Source organism: Pyxicephalus adspersus, chromosome 3, assembly GCF_032062135.1.
Source record: "Pyxicephalus adspersus chromosome 3, UCB_Pads_2.0, whole genome shotgun sequence".
In the NCBI taxonomy this organism is placed as follows: Eukaryota; Metazoa; Chordata; class Amphibia; order Anura; family Pyxicephalidae; genus Pyxicephalus; species Pyxicephalus adspersus.
Genome location: NC_092860.1, coordinates 35,461,299 through 35,483,214, shown reverse-complemented (window position 1 = coordinate 35,483,214; position 21,916 = coordinate 35,461,299). Strand labels below are relative to the sequence as shown.

General features: G+C 34.2%; 1 protein-coding gene across 1 annotated transcript in view; it reads left to right on the top strand.

Annotated features, from left to right (window-relative positions):
* GLIS3 (GLIS family zinc finger 3) overlaps positions 1–21,916 on the top strand; it is a 211,393-nt gene that overhangs the window by 109,552 nt on the left and 79,925 nt on the right. Inside the window, exon 5 of the mRNA XM_072404214.1 lies at positions 19,905–20,066. Coding sequence (XP_072260315.1) covers positions 19,905–20,066 — 162 coding nt within the window. The remainder of the gene's footprint in view (positions 1–19,904; positions 20,067–21,916) is intronic.

Here is a 21,916-nt window from a genome sequence, read left to right as displayed (position 1 = left end):
ATAATGCAAATGTAAAAATCATAAAGCAAAAAGTAAAAAAAAAAAAAAAAAAAGGAGGAAAAGAAAATATCTTTAAGTGAGTGAGTCTTTTTTAAACTGATGTATACTTAAAGAAAGCCAGTCACAATCTAGCATATGTGGTATTCAACTTTAACTATATATTATAGCCTTACCCATGTGAGATTTAACTTGACCCTTTATTTAGCTTAACTTATTTTTTATGACTATGACAAGAATCAAAATCTAAGTCAAATAAAACTGAAGAGGATTGTACCAAGCTACAAGACTAATATTTTATATATTTGTGAAGCTTGTACACACACATATATATATATATATATATATATATATATATATATATATACATATATATATATACTGTATATGTATATATATATATTTTTTTTTTTTGTTTTTTGTTTTTTTTTAAACAAATTTAAATAAACACATAAGTAAATATGTGTCCACATAAGCATCGAAGGGGCACTAGGTAAATGTTTACCTCTGAACATACTTCTGCATTCATCAAAAGTCTTCCATGAAATTTGTTTGTCCTTCCCAACAGAAGTGTGTGTGGAATACAGACTTAGCACAGTCCAAGCACAGACACTTCCATGTAGTCAACCTTCCATGTAACTCAACCTAAATGTTCATTTTATGGTTGTCTTACAACTTTTTTATTGTTATGGCATATAAATAGTAGATTTTTTTCATTTTTGCTATGTAGAGTAAACTGAAAATCTGCTGTTAGGATCCCATGCTGCTGTCCTGGAATCCCGTGCTGTGCTCCATCGCAGTATCAAACACTGTTTATTCTGTCCAGAAAAATCACTTGTAGCAGCAAGAAGAAGTAAGAAATAGCAGCAGCCCCTTCTTCCATTTAGGCGTACTGCCTGATGTATTTTATCAGCATCCCCTGCACACACTGGGAGGCTGCGCACAGCTCTGGTAGATTTTAGAGACTGATTAATTTGTGACTCTATCCTTCGCTGTCATTGGCTGCTGGGACTTTATAGCCTCTCTGCTCCCAGACTCCAGTGCTTGTTTAGCATTTAGCTGAGTTAATCTGTTCTAGAGAGTTTTTCGTCTTTTTTACTTTTGCTGATCCTGCCTGTTTAGGACCCTGTGAGTTTATGCTGCCTGAACCAACCTTTTGCCCGTGACCCCGACTCTGCTTGTGTTTTGCCCCTGTGTACTTTGTCTGGTGGACTGATTATCTGTGTATGAATTCTGCTCTGTATTCTGGACTGTCTCTGATGGAATTTTGGTTTCGCTTTATCTGTGGGCTCTTGGTCTTTGCCAGCCCTTCCCCATGCACCAACCGTTGTGCTCTAGGTCCTGAGGCAACCGTGTCCTGGGATGGTGCAACCCATCTTCTGGGGCTGAGCGGAGGCTTTCTTTAGGTGAAGAGTGCGGCGTTAAATTTGGGGGACTGGTGTCTGGCGAGTACTGTTGCTGGACCAGGGCCTTACAGCTGCATATACTTTTTTTTTACTTTTCAGATGCCACCTCAAAGTAACCATGGGTTTGGCACCTTTTAACAGTTTTTAGAGAATAGTTTTGTAGAATAAATTAATGTGGACCTTTGGGTACCAGTACTACTATCACACTGCTAACATTTTCCTATGGCGTTGCTCCCTGGCAATGTGTTGCCATCAACAAAATCACCCATTGAATTACCAATGAGACTTTATTCTGTTAAAGCCCTTTTCTTTGGGTGGCTGGTGTACATTATAAAAACTTTATGTTACCTCCATAAATTCTAACTCAATGGAATGTCTGTTCTCTTGTTCACTTTTATTCAATGATGTACAGTATATGCAGAATTATTTAGAGACTTTTGCAGCTTCTGTGAGCAAATCCCATAAACTTGATATATTAGTTCCTTTAAAGTATCACAATCAATGAAGTATCTTAGCTGTACGCTGTACATAATGAAAAAAATATGTTCTGTGTAGATTTTTGCATCTTTTCTTTTTACAGTACATAAATTAAAATGTATTTCATACAGTGGAAATAATTTCAGCATGTATAACAATTAGAGTATTTTGTGTATATAGAATTACAATGTATTTTAAAGTAATCTAAAATAATCCCTTACTAATTTATGCAATTATACTTATTTTTTCCTGGAATATACACAAAAATAAGAAAAATACATTAGTACATTTGTTAGCTCATTTTCCTTTTTTATTATTATAAGGACTGTGTTTGTAATCGTTGCCTAATAGACATGACATCAGGACTTCCATTTGGCATTGACAGTGAGGACCACTCAAAAGAATCATTTCAGTGTATGGGTGTGAGTTATGGCACAGCTATTTTCTTGTGTATTATGAAGCCGAGTTTCGGGTATCACGTTAAAGATTACTTCAATTATGTTGTCATGTTCTGGTAGAAAATGTCTAACTTATAGGACATCCTGGTTTTTGGTTCCATTCTCAGATTCAGTAAAGTTGTGAAATATTTACCAAAATATATTATCCATGCTTGTATCTGTTTCTTTGCTTTTATTTCATCTTTAATTTAAAGAGTAATGCTTAATGGGAAGATTCTTATTGTTTATTAATAGAACCATTTTACTTCAATGATCCTATTTGGAAAAGGTTCAGAATTTTCAGTCATGTTTTTGTAACTTTTTGATCCAATACTATAGATACACAAATGAATGCCCTTATCACATTGTTATTTTATATGCAAAAATAATTTATATGCAAAAAATAGATTATTAATATTAATATTACTATTAGACAATATTTATATAGCACCAACATATTACACTGTGCTGTACATTAAATATGGAATCCAAATGACTGGCAGATACAGACAGTGACACAGGAGGATGAGAGGACCCTTCCCAGAAGAGCTTACATTCTAAGAGAGTGGGGAGGTAGCCTATGATAGGAGGGGGGATTTGGAATGGTGGGTAGGTAGAGAGGGATTTAAGAGACAGAAGAAGATGAATAGGCAAGTTTGAAAAGATGGTTTTTGAGTGCTCTAATTATTCCCCTAATTAGAAAGTGTTACACTTCCTTATTAGGTACTGACAACATAATATCCAGTTGTATGGAGATCATAATGATCCTGCAACTCTGCAATGTGTAGGTGAATTAATAGGGTGCCTATTCACTTTTTAAATATATACTCAGTATAAGAATTGTTTATTTTCCATCCAGCTAAACCAGTATCAGTGCAGTAAAGTATCCTAGATAATTGCAGATACTATATTATTAAATAGCAGAAATACATGCATAATATATATTATTAACTTATAGTTACATAGATCTATAATAGCAAAGATAAAAAATTGTTGAGTTTTTCCTAAATCTTTGCAAGAAAATGTCTGTATTTAATTTCCAATAACAAAAAAGTAATCATTAACATTAAAAAATAATTTATTTTATTGGAAAGCCTATGCAATTATGGATGATTTTCCTTTTCGCAGTGAAAAGATAATAAATTGTACTTGTTTACTGTAATTTTTTGTAATTGTAGGTCAATCTCTAAATCATATAAAAGCTTATATACAGCATACACAGGTATGCCATATCTTATGGTGGTATGACATTTATAACTATATAACTATATACACCTAAATATATATCATCAGCTAACCCAATTGATGAGAAATTTGGCTAACTACAGCTGGCTTTACACTAGTGATTATGAAGAAGGTAAAACAGAAAAATGAAAATTCCTTACTGTGATCATTGATGGTGTAAATATTAATCCCAGACCAGGAGAAATCAGTAGACTAATAATATCTAATAAAATATAGCTGGATGTTCTATTTATGAAAATAAGGCATTCAATACTCTTTTAGGGGCTTATTTATTAATAAAACAAAGCTGGAGGTATTGGTAATGATGGCTGATTTTCCAGGTACCAGTAGCTTCAGTTATCTATTAAAGAGAGACATTTTTTAAAGCTATTTTCCTAATTATCTTCAGCAGATCCTGTAAGCAACACTAAGTTTTGTAAGTAAGTCATTTTCCTTGCTTCATTCTTCCTAATGTTGCTCAATATTTTGCAAACCAACAACATACAAGTACCAGAGCTGCAGTTTAGTCCAAGATAGCACTAAAACAAATTCCCATAATAGGAGTAACAGTTATTCTTTTTTTGTTGTTGTTGTCACAGCCTTTGTACAGGATGTATCCATATACTACTGTGTTCTTATAGGTGCCAAAGTAAGACTTGGTTCTCTCAGAAAACTGCAAATCTAAAAGTCTGACGCAACCTATATATTCCTGCAATATATATCTGTGTATGGAAACTTTTGATGTGGGCTGTGGCTGCTATTTGGGTACTCTAAGTAAAAAGCAATTCAAGCATTGGAATTAAAAGAGATATTAACTGATTATGTAAAGATGAGCACATCAGTGTACATTAGGTTTGAAAAGATGGCCAAAGCTGTGAACATTTCTTGGAAGAATCAAATATTCCCAATAAAAGTAAACAAACCCTGTCAATTAACTAATCACTAATAAGCAAACATCAGTTATACAATTTGTGATTGTTTTATGGAATGTGAATGATTTGAGGATAATTGGTTGTTTTTTAATGTTTATGCTTTGAACAGTAGCAGATGACTGTAATTAACTTGCATACTAAATAGTTGTTTGAACAGATAAAACTTCTCAAATGATTACTTGCAGAAAATGCAATATGTGGCAGAGAATTTTTAATGTATTTTCCTATCTATTTTCTTCTTAAAGTGTATTTAAAGCCAAAAGTTTTGGTGTTGATATAGATCTGTTACATAATTATATCTAATTAAAAATGGAAAAAGTGTCAGTGTTTGATGTTTGACTGTATGCAATTTTCTGTTTAGCAAATGTACTGTGATCAACCGGATATCAATCTTTGGTTTCAATTAAATAGAATGAGTAGCCAATCAACAAAAAAACTTTGCCAAAACAGAAATAAAGGAAAAGTCTCCAAAATATCACAAAATACAATCAAAAATACATAACAGGGATCTACCCATTCTCTAGTTTATAAAAAAAACATGTATAAAAAGTTTTGGTTTTGGATATTCCTGAAATTCTTTTGTTGTTAGGAGAGGATTGCATCTAGATCCTATTAAGGCACCCTATTGACATCTGAAGAAGATCTTCATTAATGTATTCAGCAATAAATTTGTTTTTTTGTATGGGAAGTGGTGGCCTGTTTGTGGCTACAGTGGTCTTTGTATCAAACAACCTAAAGAGGTTGCTCTTTTAGCTGTGGGTGGGCCATGAAAAATGCAGTCTGCACTTAATGCCAGTACACATTATGAATTTGTGAACAAGACTCCAGAAACTCTTTAAATAGAATATAAAAATATCCATGTTGCTGCAATAGTCCACTAGTTAGAGTTATACCTATGTCATGTATTCTTTCAGATGTTCTGTAAAAAGTGCATTTTAACACAGTCTAGTAAATAAAAGTCAGATATTTTTAGAATCTAGACATACATCGTTCTAAAATGTTGGAATAATTACAACCACCACCATCTTTTTTGTCTTCATTATTTTAGTATTATTTGTGTTGTTAGTATCAGATTGTTGTTTGCTTGATGCGTTTTATACTGTCTGTTTGTATGTAACTGTACAGACTCTACATCTCATAGAAAAGGAGAAAACTATTAAGATCCTTCTGGTTACTTTTAATACCACCACTGACATTATTTTAAAAATGCTTCTTTATTGAATGCATTATTCAAACTATTTCATGTGCATATATAACTGAATATTTTCAAATACAAAGTACTATGTAGGTGTTGTAAATGGTTAGTTAATGTTTAATAATTTGAATGCATTCAAATCCTTCATAATACAATTATGTGCATATAATTAGTGAAACTTATTTTTAATTCAGATCCACACCATACTTGTCTTTCTTGGGAGCAATGCCAGCTGTTTAGTAGCCATTCTTTCTTGAACAGGAATGGTGTACATGAAAGCACTTTATATCCTTGTGTTGTTATTAGCCTTTTTTTGGAGGTTTGAGTGACCTTAGTATGTGACTAACCTACTTTCTAGATGACCTCATTTTACATTAGGTACAGAAAATTCCAGCTAAAGCTTACTTCAGAATGTTCATATGCTATAAAATGTTATGTTATGTGGTATATATTATGTATTTGTAAAACTATTTTCTTAGTATGCATGTGAATAATTATAGCATACATTTATAAAAATGTTGTCATTTTTTTATAGAACAGATTTTAAAAGGACATTTGTCTGGTAGTTTTTACCATCTTTTTTGGATTTTTTTTTAATGTTTCTTTAGTTTTTATATTTTAGAAACAAGTTTTTTGAGGGGTAGCACAATGATTTTATAGTAGCACACACAGTTTGCAGCATCCAAATGTGGGCCTGATTTATTAAAGCTCTCCAAGGCTGGATAAGATACACTTTCATCAGTTACCTGGGTGTTCCTGAAATGGATCTGGGCTTGGATTGAAATATTTGCTAACAAAAACCAAATGATCTTTAGGAAATCCATTACAGGTTTGCCAGATTACCCAAGTTCACTGATGAAAGTGCAGCCTTGGAGAAGTTTAATAAATCAGGACCATGGTGTTAACAAGGTTTTGGTTAGAAATTCACTGGCTTTCAGGGGTATAATTTAAAATAAATAATTATATTTTAAAAAGGGTATTTTATCAAATAAAAATAAAGTAAATTATAGTAAGTTGTCCAAAAAACAGCACTGATTTTACAATATAGAAAAAAAATCCTAGATACTTGTACTGCATATGAACAATTGTTATAATACATCAGTAACAAATAAGCAAACATGACAATGCATGGGCAACAAATGGGCAATTATGGCAATAAGTTAGCACCTATTTACCTAATGATTGTCTAGCAAGTTACAAAAAGTCTTTTGCAATAAATAACAAAGTGTTTCTGAACTCCTAGGAATTTTCTACAAGGGATTATTATAGCTTGACTGTTTAACGTTATAGGTAAAATAGGTCATGGCGGGCATATATTGCTAAAATGACCAGGCCGTATTATGACAACTCTATTTTAAATATGTAAAAAGGCCAGATTCTGTCTGAATTTGGTAGGTTCTAAATGACGAGTAATGTCTTCGGGTACTCTTATCTAATAAAATATCTGTTACATAGATAATGCATTTTTATTTTACATTACCTGTATCCTTTTATTGTCTTTATTTGCCTGTGTTTATGAATAGCTAATGCAGAGCTTTTAGCAAAGAAAGTGCTTTACATAATTACAATTTTTCAGCAGTAAAGTGTATGACCATAACGACAGACTGAAAATACAGTTCTTCTGGATAAAATAGCTTAATACTTTATGCACATAAGCAATATACTATAGCTTTTTTCACACAAGACTCATTATTTGTCATTTAGAGTTTGCACTATTGTCTCAATTGTTTTCATTCTACTCAGCCAAGGGTTTTCATGCCTTTTAGCGTGCTAAGTAGTTAATCTGGAGAAGTTCCCACCTTGGTTGAGGTCAGGGTGCTCCTTGATGCCATCCAGCCATAAATACTGTAGGCTGTGATCACTCACTTCCTTCTTGTAAGACAGGGCCCTGTTTAGTGTGATACTTGTGCTGCTGTCAGAAGCAATGAGGGTCAGCAGGTGTGGAGACAAATTAGTTTAGACAAGCCTAATGACCCTAAGGAGAAAAAAAAATGTGCAACTTTAATAGCGAATGGAGTATAATTGGTTGGCTCAATCAAACAGGCTATGTGCTAAACCCACCAAATCCTCTCTAGCTGTCCAATTACCCCATTCAGAAAAGCGTGGACGATTGCCATGATTTTTTCTGGGATTACAAAAGCATCAACAAGCTGTGTTTTAATGGACATGACTCTGGGGTGACTATGAAACTTTGAAAGAAACAAAGAATCCTTTAGAGACAAAAATGATTATATTTTGGCAAACAGCTGAGTGATGTAGCAATACTCCAGTGTCTATCATAGACTGTATAAATATACATACAATATGCATCTAATTGTATAATTGTGTGTATTTATAGCATGTTTATATATATATATATTGTTATTTCTAAATTGGATAATTAATGATGAATCAATGATAATTAAATAAATCCAATGTTCCGACATTACTGTCTTCAGTAAATGAGAAATTGTGTTACTTTTTCTAAATTAGGTCAAGGGAATGCATTTTCTGTTAGGTGAATATAAATTCAAGAGTAAATGTAATATATTACAGCTTACAAATCCTTAGATGTGATGCCTATATTAGTTTCCATTATTTCAGGCCTCTTTAGCTTTAATTTCACTTGTTGATTCTGCAAGTAACACACTTCTTATTTAGGGCAGGGCCAGCCTTTATGCCTTTAGTTTAGGCCTTTAGTTTGTTCCGGCCTAATGCCAGCCGGCAACCCGCAGCGGAGCCGGAACAAACTACCAGAGCTGGAGCTGCATGCGGCTCTTGAGCCTCCGTGTGGTGGCTCCCTTCTTTATTTACCGCGGCCGATATTAACACTTCCGCCGCCGCGGTAAATAGGGAACATTCCCTTCGGGGTGCGTTCCTCGTGGGGGCGGAGCCGTTAGGGCAGGACTCGAATGGCCTAGGGGCCAAAAAAAGTTTGCTGACCTCTGATTTAGGGTGACAACATTACTTCCTTCTCACTCTTGAACTGTATCCTTGAATGAGACGCTACATGCAGCAGCCCATAGCAGATGAATGGGGTGGCATCAAACAGTTTAGTACCACCCATTGCCAAACACCTTAAAATGTATAAATGTGGCTTGTGGAAGCTTCATAGAAACTGCTGTTCCTGAGTCTAACATAGATATAGTGTGCTGTATCTATGAAGGAATGCTGTTGGCCTTGAACAGGTATTGTGATGAAACTACTCAGCCTCCCCTTTTTTTGGTACATTTTGCAGACAAAGGGAGAACATAAAATAAAAAATAGTTAATTGTTAGGGTTTTCATACACATTAATTAATTATGCTTTATCAATTCAAATTGTATCTAAATCAAACCATAGCATACTATGAAATAACTACAGTTGTTTGTGCTCAGGTTAGCAATGCCATAGTTATACCGTTTTAATTTTAAACAAGGCATAACTGATATATATAGCTCATTACAAAAGGTGACATGGGTTTTAGTATTGTGATGTTTTACATGGCATACCTGTTGACTTTTAGAGCACTGTTCAACAAGAACATAAATCCATTTTAAAATAGAGGTAATGGTTCTGGCCACCTCAGTAGGACTGAAGTTATTTCTGGAGCAGGAAATACCAATAGTGAAAGGATAAGGCAATACAGTTTATGATATCTATGCAAATAACTTTTTCAAGAAGGAGAAAGGACATCTAGAAAAAGCCATGTTTTCTATAGCAGACCTATAGGTGACTACCATGAAGGGAAATCTAAAGACATTAGGGCACATGTAAATTAAATTCTGTTTCTCAGGTGGTCACCTAGAGGTCTAGTGTTTTTGTATTACCCAAAAGCTTTTTCTTCTTGTGCCAAGTATCAAAATATTTGCAAAAGACTTTGTTTGGTTGAAAGACATTATATATAGTTTACTCAGTGGGACTGTGATAAATCTAGTACTGATATGCATGCAGTTACATCTGATGTATTTCTCATGTGCCAAATATATTTTAAGGGAATCCAATTATATCTCAGGGCAGATATTCAGCAAAACTCGTATCATTCTTTATGGGTTCAATTAGTAACCCTTTTACAACCCATAGTACATATTATTTAGTTCGGCAGAAGCAAGATTCCACAGACATCTTCCAGAGTCCCCTATAGAAAGAAATGGACTGTAAGGATACTCTCAGGATCAACAGGTTTAAATATTAATAAAGGGGAAGCACCCTAGAGATGTCAAAATACTATTTAAAGGTAAATAGCTTTACAGTTCCTGCATTTCGACTGGGTGTATGCAAAGCTTTCAATAACTCATGTATCAATTACATTTCTTTGTGCTGCAACTGATGTCATCACCCATCATGTCAGTCTGGCACCAGGACCTTGTAGACTGCTAACAGTGCATCTTCGCACAATGTTATAGCAAAGTGCTGCCATATAAAGTTATTCTTAAATTTCAGAGATAATTATTATTTTACAGTGCGGGAACATTGCCAAATTCCTGCAAATGATGTGCCAAATATAGAAAATCTAAATTTAATAGCAGAGCTCCAAGACCTAAAATGTTTTACAGAAATCTAATTAATGTATTTAAATTGTGTTTTACATCTGCACACTTCACAGTAAAATTGGCAAGTGGAAATGCATACTCTAGAGCACAGCAACACTCCAAATATATTTTATTTCTCAGTAAGATAGTGAACTAATCCTTTCTTCAGACACTTTTTTCAGGACACAAAATCTAATTGAAAAAAGCTGAGACAGCTTAGCAGTAAAAGAATAGAAAACAATTACTGAACTTGAAAGTGCATATTGAATTCCACACCAAATTTGCATACGGATTATTTTCAGAAAAAGGAACATTTTCCTCACATTTGTTTCAGGGGTGGACTCCTACGGACTGGATTCCAGTACACTTCTCATACTGGTTTCCCTGACTGTTCTTTTATGTTGTATTTAAAGGGATGATTTCAAATCCAAGAGCAACTGTTAAATAAATCTAACGTCTTTAACATCTGGTGAGATCTGGCTGGCGGTGACTCATTCATGAATGGTATGACATATTGGGAACACTAGATGGAACTGTGTGATACATCACATTCTGACATATTAGTTTAATACACAATGCTTGAAAGGTTCACAGTGTTCTCATTGCAAAGAATCGTCACCTGAATGGCACAGGCACAACATGGACTTTAGGTCTGCTGACACTAGCATTAATTCATCTTTAGTCAAATGAAGTTTCCCAAGGAAAAATCCTGTCAAGTCTTTTGAGCTTTATAACTGCATCTCCATTGTTAGCTGTATGGGATATCAAACAACCTTATTACTCTAGCTTACGCTAATAAACTCTTACAATGAATGCCTATTAACATTTAATAATGATTGCCTATTAACAAGCACTTTTACAAGAGTTTCCGTCCCAGACCTATATATGTAAAAAGTCACAAAATTGAACATCTCAAAACTTAATTCCATATAAATATAAAACCAAACTTGTTGCTTGAACATTATTGTGCATTCTTTAATATAAAATGATAAGTTCATGAATCTTGTCATCCGGTTCAAAACAAGTTAAACCATATAGAAAAATGGTGTCCAGTATAAGAACATATAGTTCCCAGATATAACTTGTTAACAAATATCAAACGATCTGTTGTCGATCGTTCATTTCCAACGACAATTATTGCACGTTTGTACGCATCCCTAGAGCTGAAAAGACAGAGCTACAGTATGTGTAAATGTCACTTAGCATTTGTCTCATGTCATATCATTTAATACTACTATTCAGTAACTAGATTTGTCTTTATTGCACAAAAGACATTTAAAAAGGTAATTACATTTCCAATCTGTATTGTATGTTCCAGATTGCAACCACTCCTCCTCAAAAAAAACTTGTGTTATTATCACTTTGCAAGTACTGTGCTACTATTTTGTCATGTTCGGTGATCTCTCAGATTAATGGTAACACAATTATTGGGTTTATGGTAAAATAGGCTCCTTTAAGGTATATTGTTTCCTCCTACATCCCCTTCCACTTTTTTATTCTTTAAACAATTCTTATTTACCTATATCTGAAGCCATAGGATAGAGTGATGAGGGGTCTAAATCCTCTGTAGTCTCCCTAGAGAGATTCACTCTCCTTAATGATACTGTTGCTGGCACTGAAAATAATGTAAAAATTAAAAATTCAGAGGACAGCTAAATGACATGACTATGGACATTGTACAGCACAGTGTAAAATGTAGGCACTATATAAATACTGTATAATAATATTAATAATAATAATAAAAAGGTCAAATTAAAATTGTATTTATGCTGCCACCTTTAAAAACATAAATGAATGTTTGCAATTAGAAATTGCAATAGAATATTGTTTACAGTCCTGCAAATAGTTTCTGGAAAAGTATCTGCTTTCTGAGAATCTTCACTTCCAATGCACTTCTGGGTGATTTGATGTCTGGTAGTTCCCCCTTTATGCCACTATAGGGTACAGTAGTGACAAATGGGCCAGTGGATTTTACCAGGCATTTGACATGTCTGTGGATGTGAAGATAATTAAGTCAAACAATTTTCCTTTGCAAGGAACTTTTTATTTTATTTTGTTTATTGCACAACCTACAGCAAAGTATCCTTAAATGAATACTTGTAATGCATAAAGATGAATTCTAACTCAAGTCTAACTATTGGTTCTATGAGTTGGGAAAGTTGGCAACCAAAACATCTCCCATTTTTATGACAATAGCACCAGCAGCAAAAAGGGTTGCACATTTATTCTATTAAGTTATAAAGCATAGTCAGCGTCTGACTTAATTTAAGTTGAATTTCAGTCTTCACTTACCCATTTTCTGAACTACAAAGAATAAATCATACTGCTTTAATTAGATTTATTAACCCGTGAAAAAGAAAGTATATTCTAAATCTCCGTGGCCTTTTGAAAGACATATATAAAAATCAATTTTATCAAAACAATGCGTTGTTAACAAGATCCTCTGCCAAACACTGTTATAACAGAAACAATAACTCCATAATACACACTTTCAATATTGCCACATGGACCTCATAACCCACTGCATTAATGCCTAAGTGAAAGTGTATGTCTTCAAGTTTTTGATCAGTTTTAGGGAAAACAAGTCATGGCTCCAGTACTGAATTTAATATCTGCAATTGGAAAAAAAATATTACGCTGATCTCTGGCCAAACTATCAGTAGCTCATTCTTTTAAGATATCAGTCAGTTGTCCATGTCAATCAAATTTCCTTTAAAGGTATAGTCAATTTTAATAATGAAAAACACATATACTACTCAGTCTTTCATTTTGCTGCACTCCCTAGCTTTTCCCTTGAGAATGCTTCCTGTTCCAAGTTAGAAAAGAATCTATATGCACTCTAATAGATAACTGATTCAGCTGCCAGCTATTATAAATATAATAATGGCAAATGGGGGAATATTATATAGGAATGATTTGTTTCTTACTATACCGGGAAATGACAGTAAGAACATTTATGGAAATTTATCTAATATGTGTTATGATATGCATGATCTTGATGTAACCAGTATACGAATGTAAACGGTATATGAAGTATGAATAGGATGAAAAATGACCCTGAGTGACAAATATCAAACTTGTTGCTTCTCAAGAGCTTATGTACCTATCATTGTCAGTTTTCTATATTTTTTTTTTTCCATAACAAGTTTCCTATGTGGACCAATGTATTCTTGGTAAATGTCTTTTTTTTGGGCCGAGGGGTGGTAATAAAATATTCAAATGTGCATTCCTAAAATTGGACAGTGAGTAATTTTGCCATTTAAAGCCAACTAGCAAAAACGGGTCTATAAAATTATAAACATAAAAATATGTGTAATCATGTGGCCCTAGTCAAGCTTGTATGAAACCCCTACCAAATGTAGCCTACCCACAAGGGGGGCATATCTATACCAGTGTTTCTAAACCAGGGTTCTGTGGAACCCTAGAGTTCCTTAAGAAATAGGCAGTTTGTGACTATTAGGTCAGTTTAACAGATACCAGTGATCTTTTTGGCTATCTGTAAGGGTGACAACCTTCTCACTGGCCAGCAATGTAAGCTGCATTCTCCCTACTGACTCCCACACTTATGTACAGTGAGTTGTGAGTATAGCAGTTATAGCAGGAGTTTTCTAAAGACCTGAAAGTAATTTCAAGGGGTTTCCCTGTGTTAAAAAGGTCAAGAAACACTGATCTATACAGTTCTAGCTGCTTTTGTAAATATTTGGTAATGACTAAAATGGTTGAGGTTGTTTATCACAAAAATTTCTCCAAAAAGGAAATTATGGTATCTATACTGTACAAACATAACACTACATTTTCTGCCTATGTGAATGTCCAGCGTGTAAGAGATATTTTATTTATTAAAGCTCTCCAGTGCTGGAGAAGGTACACTTTCATCAGTGAACCTGGGTGATCCAGCAAACCTGGAATGAATCTGGTCCAGGATTGAAAACATTTGCTCACAAAAAGCAAATGACTTTGAAGAAACCCATTCACTGTGGTTCACTGATGAAAGTGTATCTTCTCCAGCCTTGGAGAGGTTTAATAAATCAGGCCCATTGCCTCTAGAACAAAAAATTGTTGCAGACACAATCTTGATCGAAATTGTAATTTTCTTAAGCTGTGCTCTCTCAGAATTCCCTTGTATACTTTCCCAAATATATTTAAGATGCTTATTGAGAAGTACACTGACTTGCTCCTTTGATACTTTAAGGATTGGCATAAAGACCTAGGCACAAAGCAATCAAATTGACTCAGATATTCTCTGTTTCAGCTTTATTCAGGAGAAGATATTTAGGATCTTCTCCCTGTGGAATACCCATATACCCTCTTTCACTGCACCATATCTATCCAGGTGTATTCAATGTATGCTGGAGATGTGGGGAAAATGTATATATGTATGGGGTTGCCCACTGATTCAGCCATACTGGCCTAAAATCTTCTCCATTTGTACTGGCTTATACAATGACATTTTCCACCTTGCTAGATTGCTTATTCCCATTTAATAAAGAAATTCACTTCCCTCTATTGACTGTATGGGCCTGATTTATTAAACCTCTCCAAGGCTGGATAGAATACAGTTTCATCAGCTGGGTGAGCCAGAGAACCTGGAATGAATCTGCTACTACTGCTAACAAGTAGCAAATAACTTTATGAAATCCATTACAGGGTGGATAAGGTCTATGAGCTCATGCAAATTGATAAACTTGTAAAATGTTGTATGAGGCTACTATTGATACTTTACATCACGTTGAGAAAAGCAAGTTGTATAATTCTTTTATGTGTTGTAGAATTCTTAATGTGAATATTTCCTTATAAAGCGAGTATATTAATTCTAAGTTTAGTATTAGACCATAGTCAACTCATCCTATCTTCCCCTATCTTCACCTACTTCTCATGTACCACCTAGTCATTTTGAGCTTGTTGATATTACTTTCTTATGCTTTGTTCTATACAATAATTCTTTGTTCAAGTTCACATTAATTCAAGTTTACAATCTGTACAAGTACAATTCTTTAAAATGTCAATAAAATCAATGTAACCTTTGTTTTACTTATTTTCAAATAAAGCTTTAAGTGTGGGGAAAAATTTCACCTAAATGCCCCTGGGCCCAGGCCAATATATTACCAAATACCCATGACATATTTATATTTATAACATAATATACAAAAATTGTATCTTGTGATATGATTGTGAGCATAAAGGCTCTTCAAAATAATATATCTGATATAATTAACTCTCCTCTTGGCAAAGTAGGGGGAAATGAACAACCATTTTTGATCCATTATACTGCAGTTTGGTGAATTTAGGAGGAAGTTAATGACAGCTACTAATGTAATCTTTCTAAGTATTTTTTTTTAATTTTATTTTATTTTTTAGAAGCAACCAACAATAAGATACAGTACAGAAAAAATAAATGCTAACGTATGACACTAAACCAGTAAAGTGCATTTTACAGAGCATGGGAGAAGCATGGACTTATTGACTACCGGCTGACCCATATCACAACAGTATCAATTATTATAGTGCAAAAGGAAGTGTCCATTTGGTGTCAGGCATTGCTATGACAATAACAAACACAGATGTGCATTGGTCAAAAGTAGAAAACTTTGTTGGTTCCTGTTTTGTCTTTTAAGAAAGAAAAGAGAGCAGAAATGAGAAAAAGAAAACAGAAAAGGGAAGGAGAAGAGGTGTGTAATGAGGGTTGGTGGGGGGGGGGTGGTAAGGGCAGTGGGCGACCCAAAAAACATTATGGCACTAATCAGATGATCCGAACAGCCGTCTATAATCAGCTGAGCTCTTGAAATCATCCCAGTAAAACCAGGTGCGTGCCGGTCTCTGTGATGGCTGCTCTTGGTTTTGTTAGTTCTTCCATGTATTGGATATCGTTCACCCTGGCAATCCATTGTTTGATTGTAGGAGGGACAGTATGTTTCCATAGTGGCGGAATACATGCTTTAGCAGCATTCAGCAAATAGTGCAGAAAAGAACGCTTGTATCTTTTTTTGAGATTGCTGACACATGTAGTAATGCTAACTCCGGTCTATTTTCAATAGATGTCCCTGTCAATTCTTTAATTATTCTAGCAATTCCCTCCCAGAAAGGTGTCAGTGAAGGACAGGTCCAGAAAATATGCATTAGAGTGCCTGTGTGTTTCCCACATCTCCAACACAAAGGGCTCACCTGGGTAGATTCTATGCAAGAGCTCCGGTGTCCTATACCATCTTGTAAGCAACTTATATTTTGTCTCTTGATAACGGTTACTGATAGAGTCCTTGTGACCATAATATAAAATACGCTCTGCCTGTTCGTCAGTAAATTTAATACCAAGATCCTGCTCCCATCTGGAGAGAAACATAGGTGTTGATACATCGCCTGATGTCAAAAGCATTTTATAGACATAGGATAGGACTCCTCTTAAAGGGTCCCCAGGCATACACAATTTCTCCAGAGGGGTGAGGGGTCTATGGAAAACTTGGGCAGAGGGCAGGGAGGTGAGAACTTGTTAAGTATTTACACGTCAGCCAGAGTATGAAGGTGAAAAACTAAGAACTGGAGTTCAGTTTTATTTGTGTCTTAGGCAACATCCAAGTGGAAAAGTGGGGCACAGATAACTTTTTGGCAACTGAGTGTGAGAAAATTGTCCAATTGGCTAAAATCCAATGACTGGTTGTGAGTAACTGTCCGATTCATTCCCACCTCTTAATCTTACCAAACATATTACAACTGGTCTGTTGAATCTCTTAACCTATCTCCTTTAAATTTACAAACTACGTAATATTTGGACCAATCCTAACTGTTCATTCAGTAAGTATGGTTAAGTATTACAAAGTTTAGGTGCACTTTAAATGTAATTATGTGTGTTGTTTTTATAAATAAGATCATAAAAAATTTTAATATTTTCCTATGTCAGAGTCCTTCAATTTGTAGGGGCAGCATCAATGTCCTAAGAATGTTTATACAATTGGATACAGACACATTCATAAAGAGAAGCTGGTTTGTTTATTCTCATAGCATGAAATACGTTCAGCTTGACTTCTGAGTTCCCTGATGATGTCGATTTAGTAAGGGTAGATGTAAAACAATGCTACATTTGGGTTTGCATCATTTTTTTTTATAAATTGGTCATTCTAACATAACCCTTTTCCATTTCATATGGATTTCAACAATTGACCTTTTGATATAGTACAAAGAGATTGAAGTTTCATTGGCTACTCATTATGGCATAAATTGCATCCATAAACCTGAATTGAATCTAAATGTAATGTAAAGTAATGCCAGATGCAATTAAATTTTTAATTAGGTCATATTTATGGTTTCTATTGAAATCTGAATAGAAAGCACAGCTTTTTGGACATACTGTTGCCTGTAAATATGTACTGGTAAATTAAATTCTTCATGATTATAGGGCAGGATTACAAAGCCATATGTTGTATAACAACCTTTTTTTCTTTCTATATGCTATAAAAAGTATCTTATATGAGAACACAATTGAATTTAATTTTGAGTATATGTTTTATTAGTGAATGATGAAAATAATGAAGTAGGGTCTAGTACTCAAGGGATTATGCATAACTAAAATACACAAAGAAGCGTCAAGGTTTCATTGTAAGTTTGTTTAGGTTTTAATTTGTTCATCCTTGAGAACCAGATCTAATATGATTTTTCTTTTGTAGTGAGCTGATTATCTAGGATTTTTTCCCTTGAATGATGAATAATGAAAAGATTACGGTTAGGGTCATCATCTAGCTATCAAAACTCATGGGTTGACCTGTCTGAAGATTTGGAAATTCTAGCCTTTATGCTTCGGAATAAAAATACCCTAGTGTGCTTTTCTGAATGAAAGACATGTTTTTTGGAAAATAATACTATGCTGATTCTTCTCTAGCAGCTTTTAGTGTGTCCTCTTTGCGCTAGTTGCCGTCTATTTATGTCCAATAAATAGCTACAAAATCGTAAATCAATTATCATCGGATAATTTCCATAAAGTAATAAAATTCACATTTTCCCCATTCATTTTTATATCTGTTCATTTCGGGACACTAGCAAAGCTGCCGTTCTCAGACCTGAGCTACATTTTTTAAATGTTCAATGCAAACAGATGCAAAAAGAGAGTCCGCATTGTACTGAAACATGCATTTAGTTTCTGTCTTAGATTTCAAATTTCAGTTTACTACTCTATTATTTAATATAAATAAATATATCATTTTACCAAGAAAGACCTTGTGTAAATGTATTTTGGTAAATATCATTATAGAAAAGATATATACTAAATTCTTTTTGTTACCAAGCATTTTAATGCTATTAATAACCAAAGCCCCAGAAACACAAACCCGAACATTTTAGCAGATTAGCAGAACTTGAAATCTAAAAGGAGTAAAGTACTATTGCTGTATGAAATGTATTAGAGTAGACAATACAAGCCACATTACAGTAAGTACAGATGTTTGTAATGTTGATCAATGAGGAATATTTGTTAATGCCGCCTGGCTCTGAAATGGACATAAATATAAGGAGTGACAAATGCATACAGACAGTTTCTTCTTTTGCCTATCCTCGTTACTGTTACAGGAATGAGATTAGCCTGTGTGTCCATTCTGTTTCTTAGGATCAAGAACTGTTAGGAGCAGTGGAAATTATGTAGGAGGACAAATGATTTTTCTCTGTACTAAATCTTCTGAATAAAAAATTAGACATTCAATTCTAGCCAGATTCCTGAGACAACTGGGGTTATTTGTAAGCCATAACATTTGTACAAAGTTTATATTTGCACAAAGGTAAATATTTATCTGTCTCATGCTGAACAAGGTATATATAACCCCAGGTCCATTGTTGCAGCAGGCTTATGTACTTACCCAACAAGCAAAAACTGGGTCTCACAGTCCTCCAATTGTATTCACTTCAAGTTGTCTGAAGAATACCTGTTGCTCATAGCTAGCAAACAGACTCTTCTTTTTAATTTTAAATTAAGATGAGGAAGTGAAAGCCTATAGACTGTATGATATTTCCCTTTCTGCATGTCAGCAAACCTGTGAAGTTTCCAGCCAGAAGTACACGATCCAGAAATCCCAGGGATTCACCATTAATCCATGGCAGTGGTTCAATTGAGCCCTATCCCCAAAGATGACGAAGTTCAGATTTGACTACAAGCAAGGACAAATTGGCAAACTCATTACGCAATATACAAAGTTTTCAGTGATTAAAAGTTGAAGTTTGTTTTATGAAGACACATGAAATATCAAAAAATGTACAACTTTTACACCATTTATAAGAGTTAGACTATAATTCAATAATTTGTTATTTGTCTATGTTTAGATAAATAAGGAATTTCAGTGTGAAATGTTCCCCATTCCCCATTCCCACTACTAATATTATTACTACTTTTAAAAGCAATGATATGCATTTATTTAAAAGAAATGCTTTAAATATGTGTATTTATTAAGTTTCTAATACCACTCGTGTTCTAAACTTTTCTTTGTATTGTTTTTTTTAATATAAAATAGAAGTAATAAAAAAGTACATACAGTCCTGGGATAGTACTGGGAACTTAAGAAATTCAACAATATTATCCAACAATTCTTTTTTGAAAACGAATGAAGTTTATTATACTCCTAAGCTAAAACTGGCGGGGTAGCTTGTGATGTATGCCAACCTTTGAAATAAGCGAATGGAACTAAGTTTTGTAAAAATGATAAAACATGAACCACTAAACTGTGCCATCCAGTTTGCATTGCAACAATTATATATATTCTGATTTCTCTTTACAGTTTGAAGGCTGCAAAAAGGCATTTTCAAGGCTTGAAAACCTGAAGATTCACTTACGGAGTCACACAGGAGAAAAGCCTTATCTGTGCCAGCATCCTGGCTGTCAGAAGGCATTCAGCAACTCCAGCGATCGTGCCAAGCATCAAAGGACGCACCTGGATACCGTAAGGAAAGACACATCAAATAATACACTTGTTCTGCAAAAAAGGCCCACAAGCAGTTGCCAGCTCTCTGAACTTTTCAAGAGCAGTCTTTTCAAAACACTATTTCTTGCTTTTCTCTGTATAGTAAAGGCCATGACACCGACAAATACAAAGACAGTAATTGTAACCATACTTCAAGTTCCCTATGAAAAAAAATTAGTGTACAATTTCACACATCCAGTTACCAGTTTATTTTTACATACCCTTGAACTGAATTAACTGTACTGATGCAAATTGTTATATAGCTAAGTCATTATGCACAAATAAAAAAGGTCAACAAATTTCTATATGCTTAAAAGGCATCTTCAGGTTTCTGGGCAATGCGAAGTGAGATGATGTGCAGAAAACTAAGGGCCCTGCTTTATAAATATAGAGGTTGGGCTTGGGAATAGAGAGGACCTGGGTTGGGACATGCAAAGACATTTATTAATCTATCACCAATGTTTGCAACTTTTCATGTCCTGCCCCATAGACACAACAGAGCATGACAAAAAATATTTCTGTAGTGAACATAATGCATTTAAAGAGAGTAGAGAGTTGCCATAAGAACAAGTGTTCATAATGGGGGATTTTCCTTTTCCGTTTTCTCCAAAAACAACTCAGATATTTATCATTATTATTATTTATTTATTATAATATTTTTATTTATTTAATACTATATTAACAAATAAAGACTTATTATGATTTAGATTCTTTCTCACTTTGTCTTACTGACAATGGTCACCAGGTCTAATAGAGGGGTGAATCTCACCAGTAGGAACACACGAAGCTTGTTAGAAGGTCCAACCTTCTCCGCTATTTCAAATACCATAAAATCCGCTTTATATACACCTAAAATAAGTGTATTGCTCCTTGTTGTCTTTTAAAACTCATGAAAGACTATTGCTCCAGTTATATTGAGATGTGGTTAAACGAATACCAAAATATGAATTAATCTCTGTAAACTTAAAGAGTATCTAAAGACAAAATATTTTTTAGTTTAGGAAATAGTAGTGTTTGTTCAAGTAACCCTCAGGTTTTCCAGCTGTCCAGCACACTTAACCTGTTATGCCCAACTGGATATTTTTATGTCTCAGTGCTTTGCTGAGTGAAGAACTATTGTGTAAAAACCCAGGTGTTTCTGTTTGGTATACCAAGGAATTTGTGGATAACCATTATTAATACCTATAACCTTAGTTTTCTTAGTTAACCTTTTTAAGAACTGTAAGTTTACAAGTGCCATGAACACTATTGTTCTAGTAAGTAATCTGAAAGCAGTGGCTAGTGAGATCTAAATATCGCTCAGCCTTAATAATGATTCTGCTCTAGTGTTCTGATTTTCTGAACATTTATGCATTATACATTTTCTGCGTCTTGAAGTATATAAGATTTTTCCTAATTTAAATCACATTTATTTGAATCCTAAACATTTTTGGTTTTATCTTGACCTAATGTTGGACCAATTGGTAAATAGTTATTGCATTACCTGTTATTTTGATTGCATGGATTGGCGCAAAAGCTTACATTTAAGGATCAAGGAATATTATTATATGCAAACATGATGGTGGACACGTTTTTAGATAAGTAAAGTATACATTTTTACACGTTATTAGTTCTATTACATCCAAAAAAAAAAAAAAAGCATTTTTATAACCTCACTGGTTATTTTTCCTGGTGAACTCGCACCCCATCATCCTTAGGTTTCTCTATAAATTGTAAACAAAAACCATGTCAATCTGACTGTTTCACTTCAACGGGTTTCTTCAATATGTACGCTGCTTCATTTCTTTCTTGAGAAAAAATGTTCTGTGTGTGCAGAACAGTATAGTGGC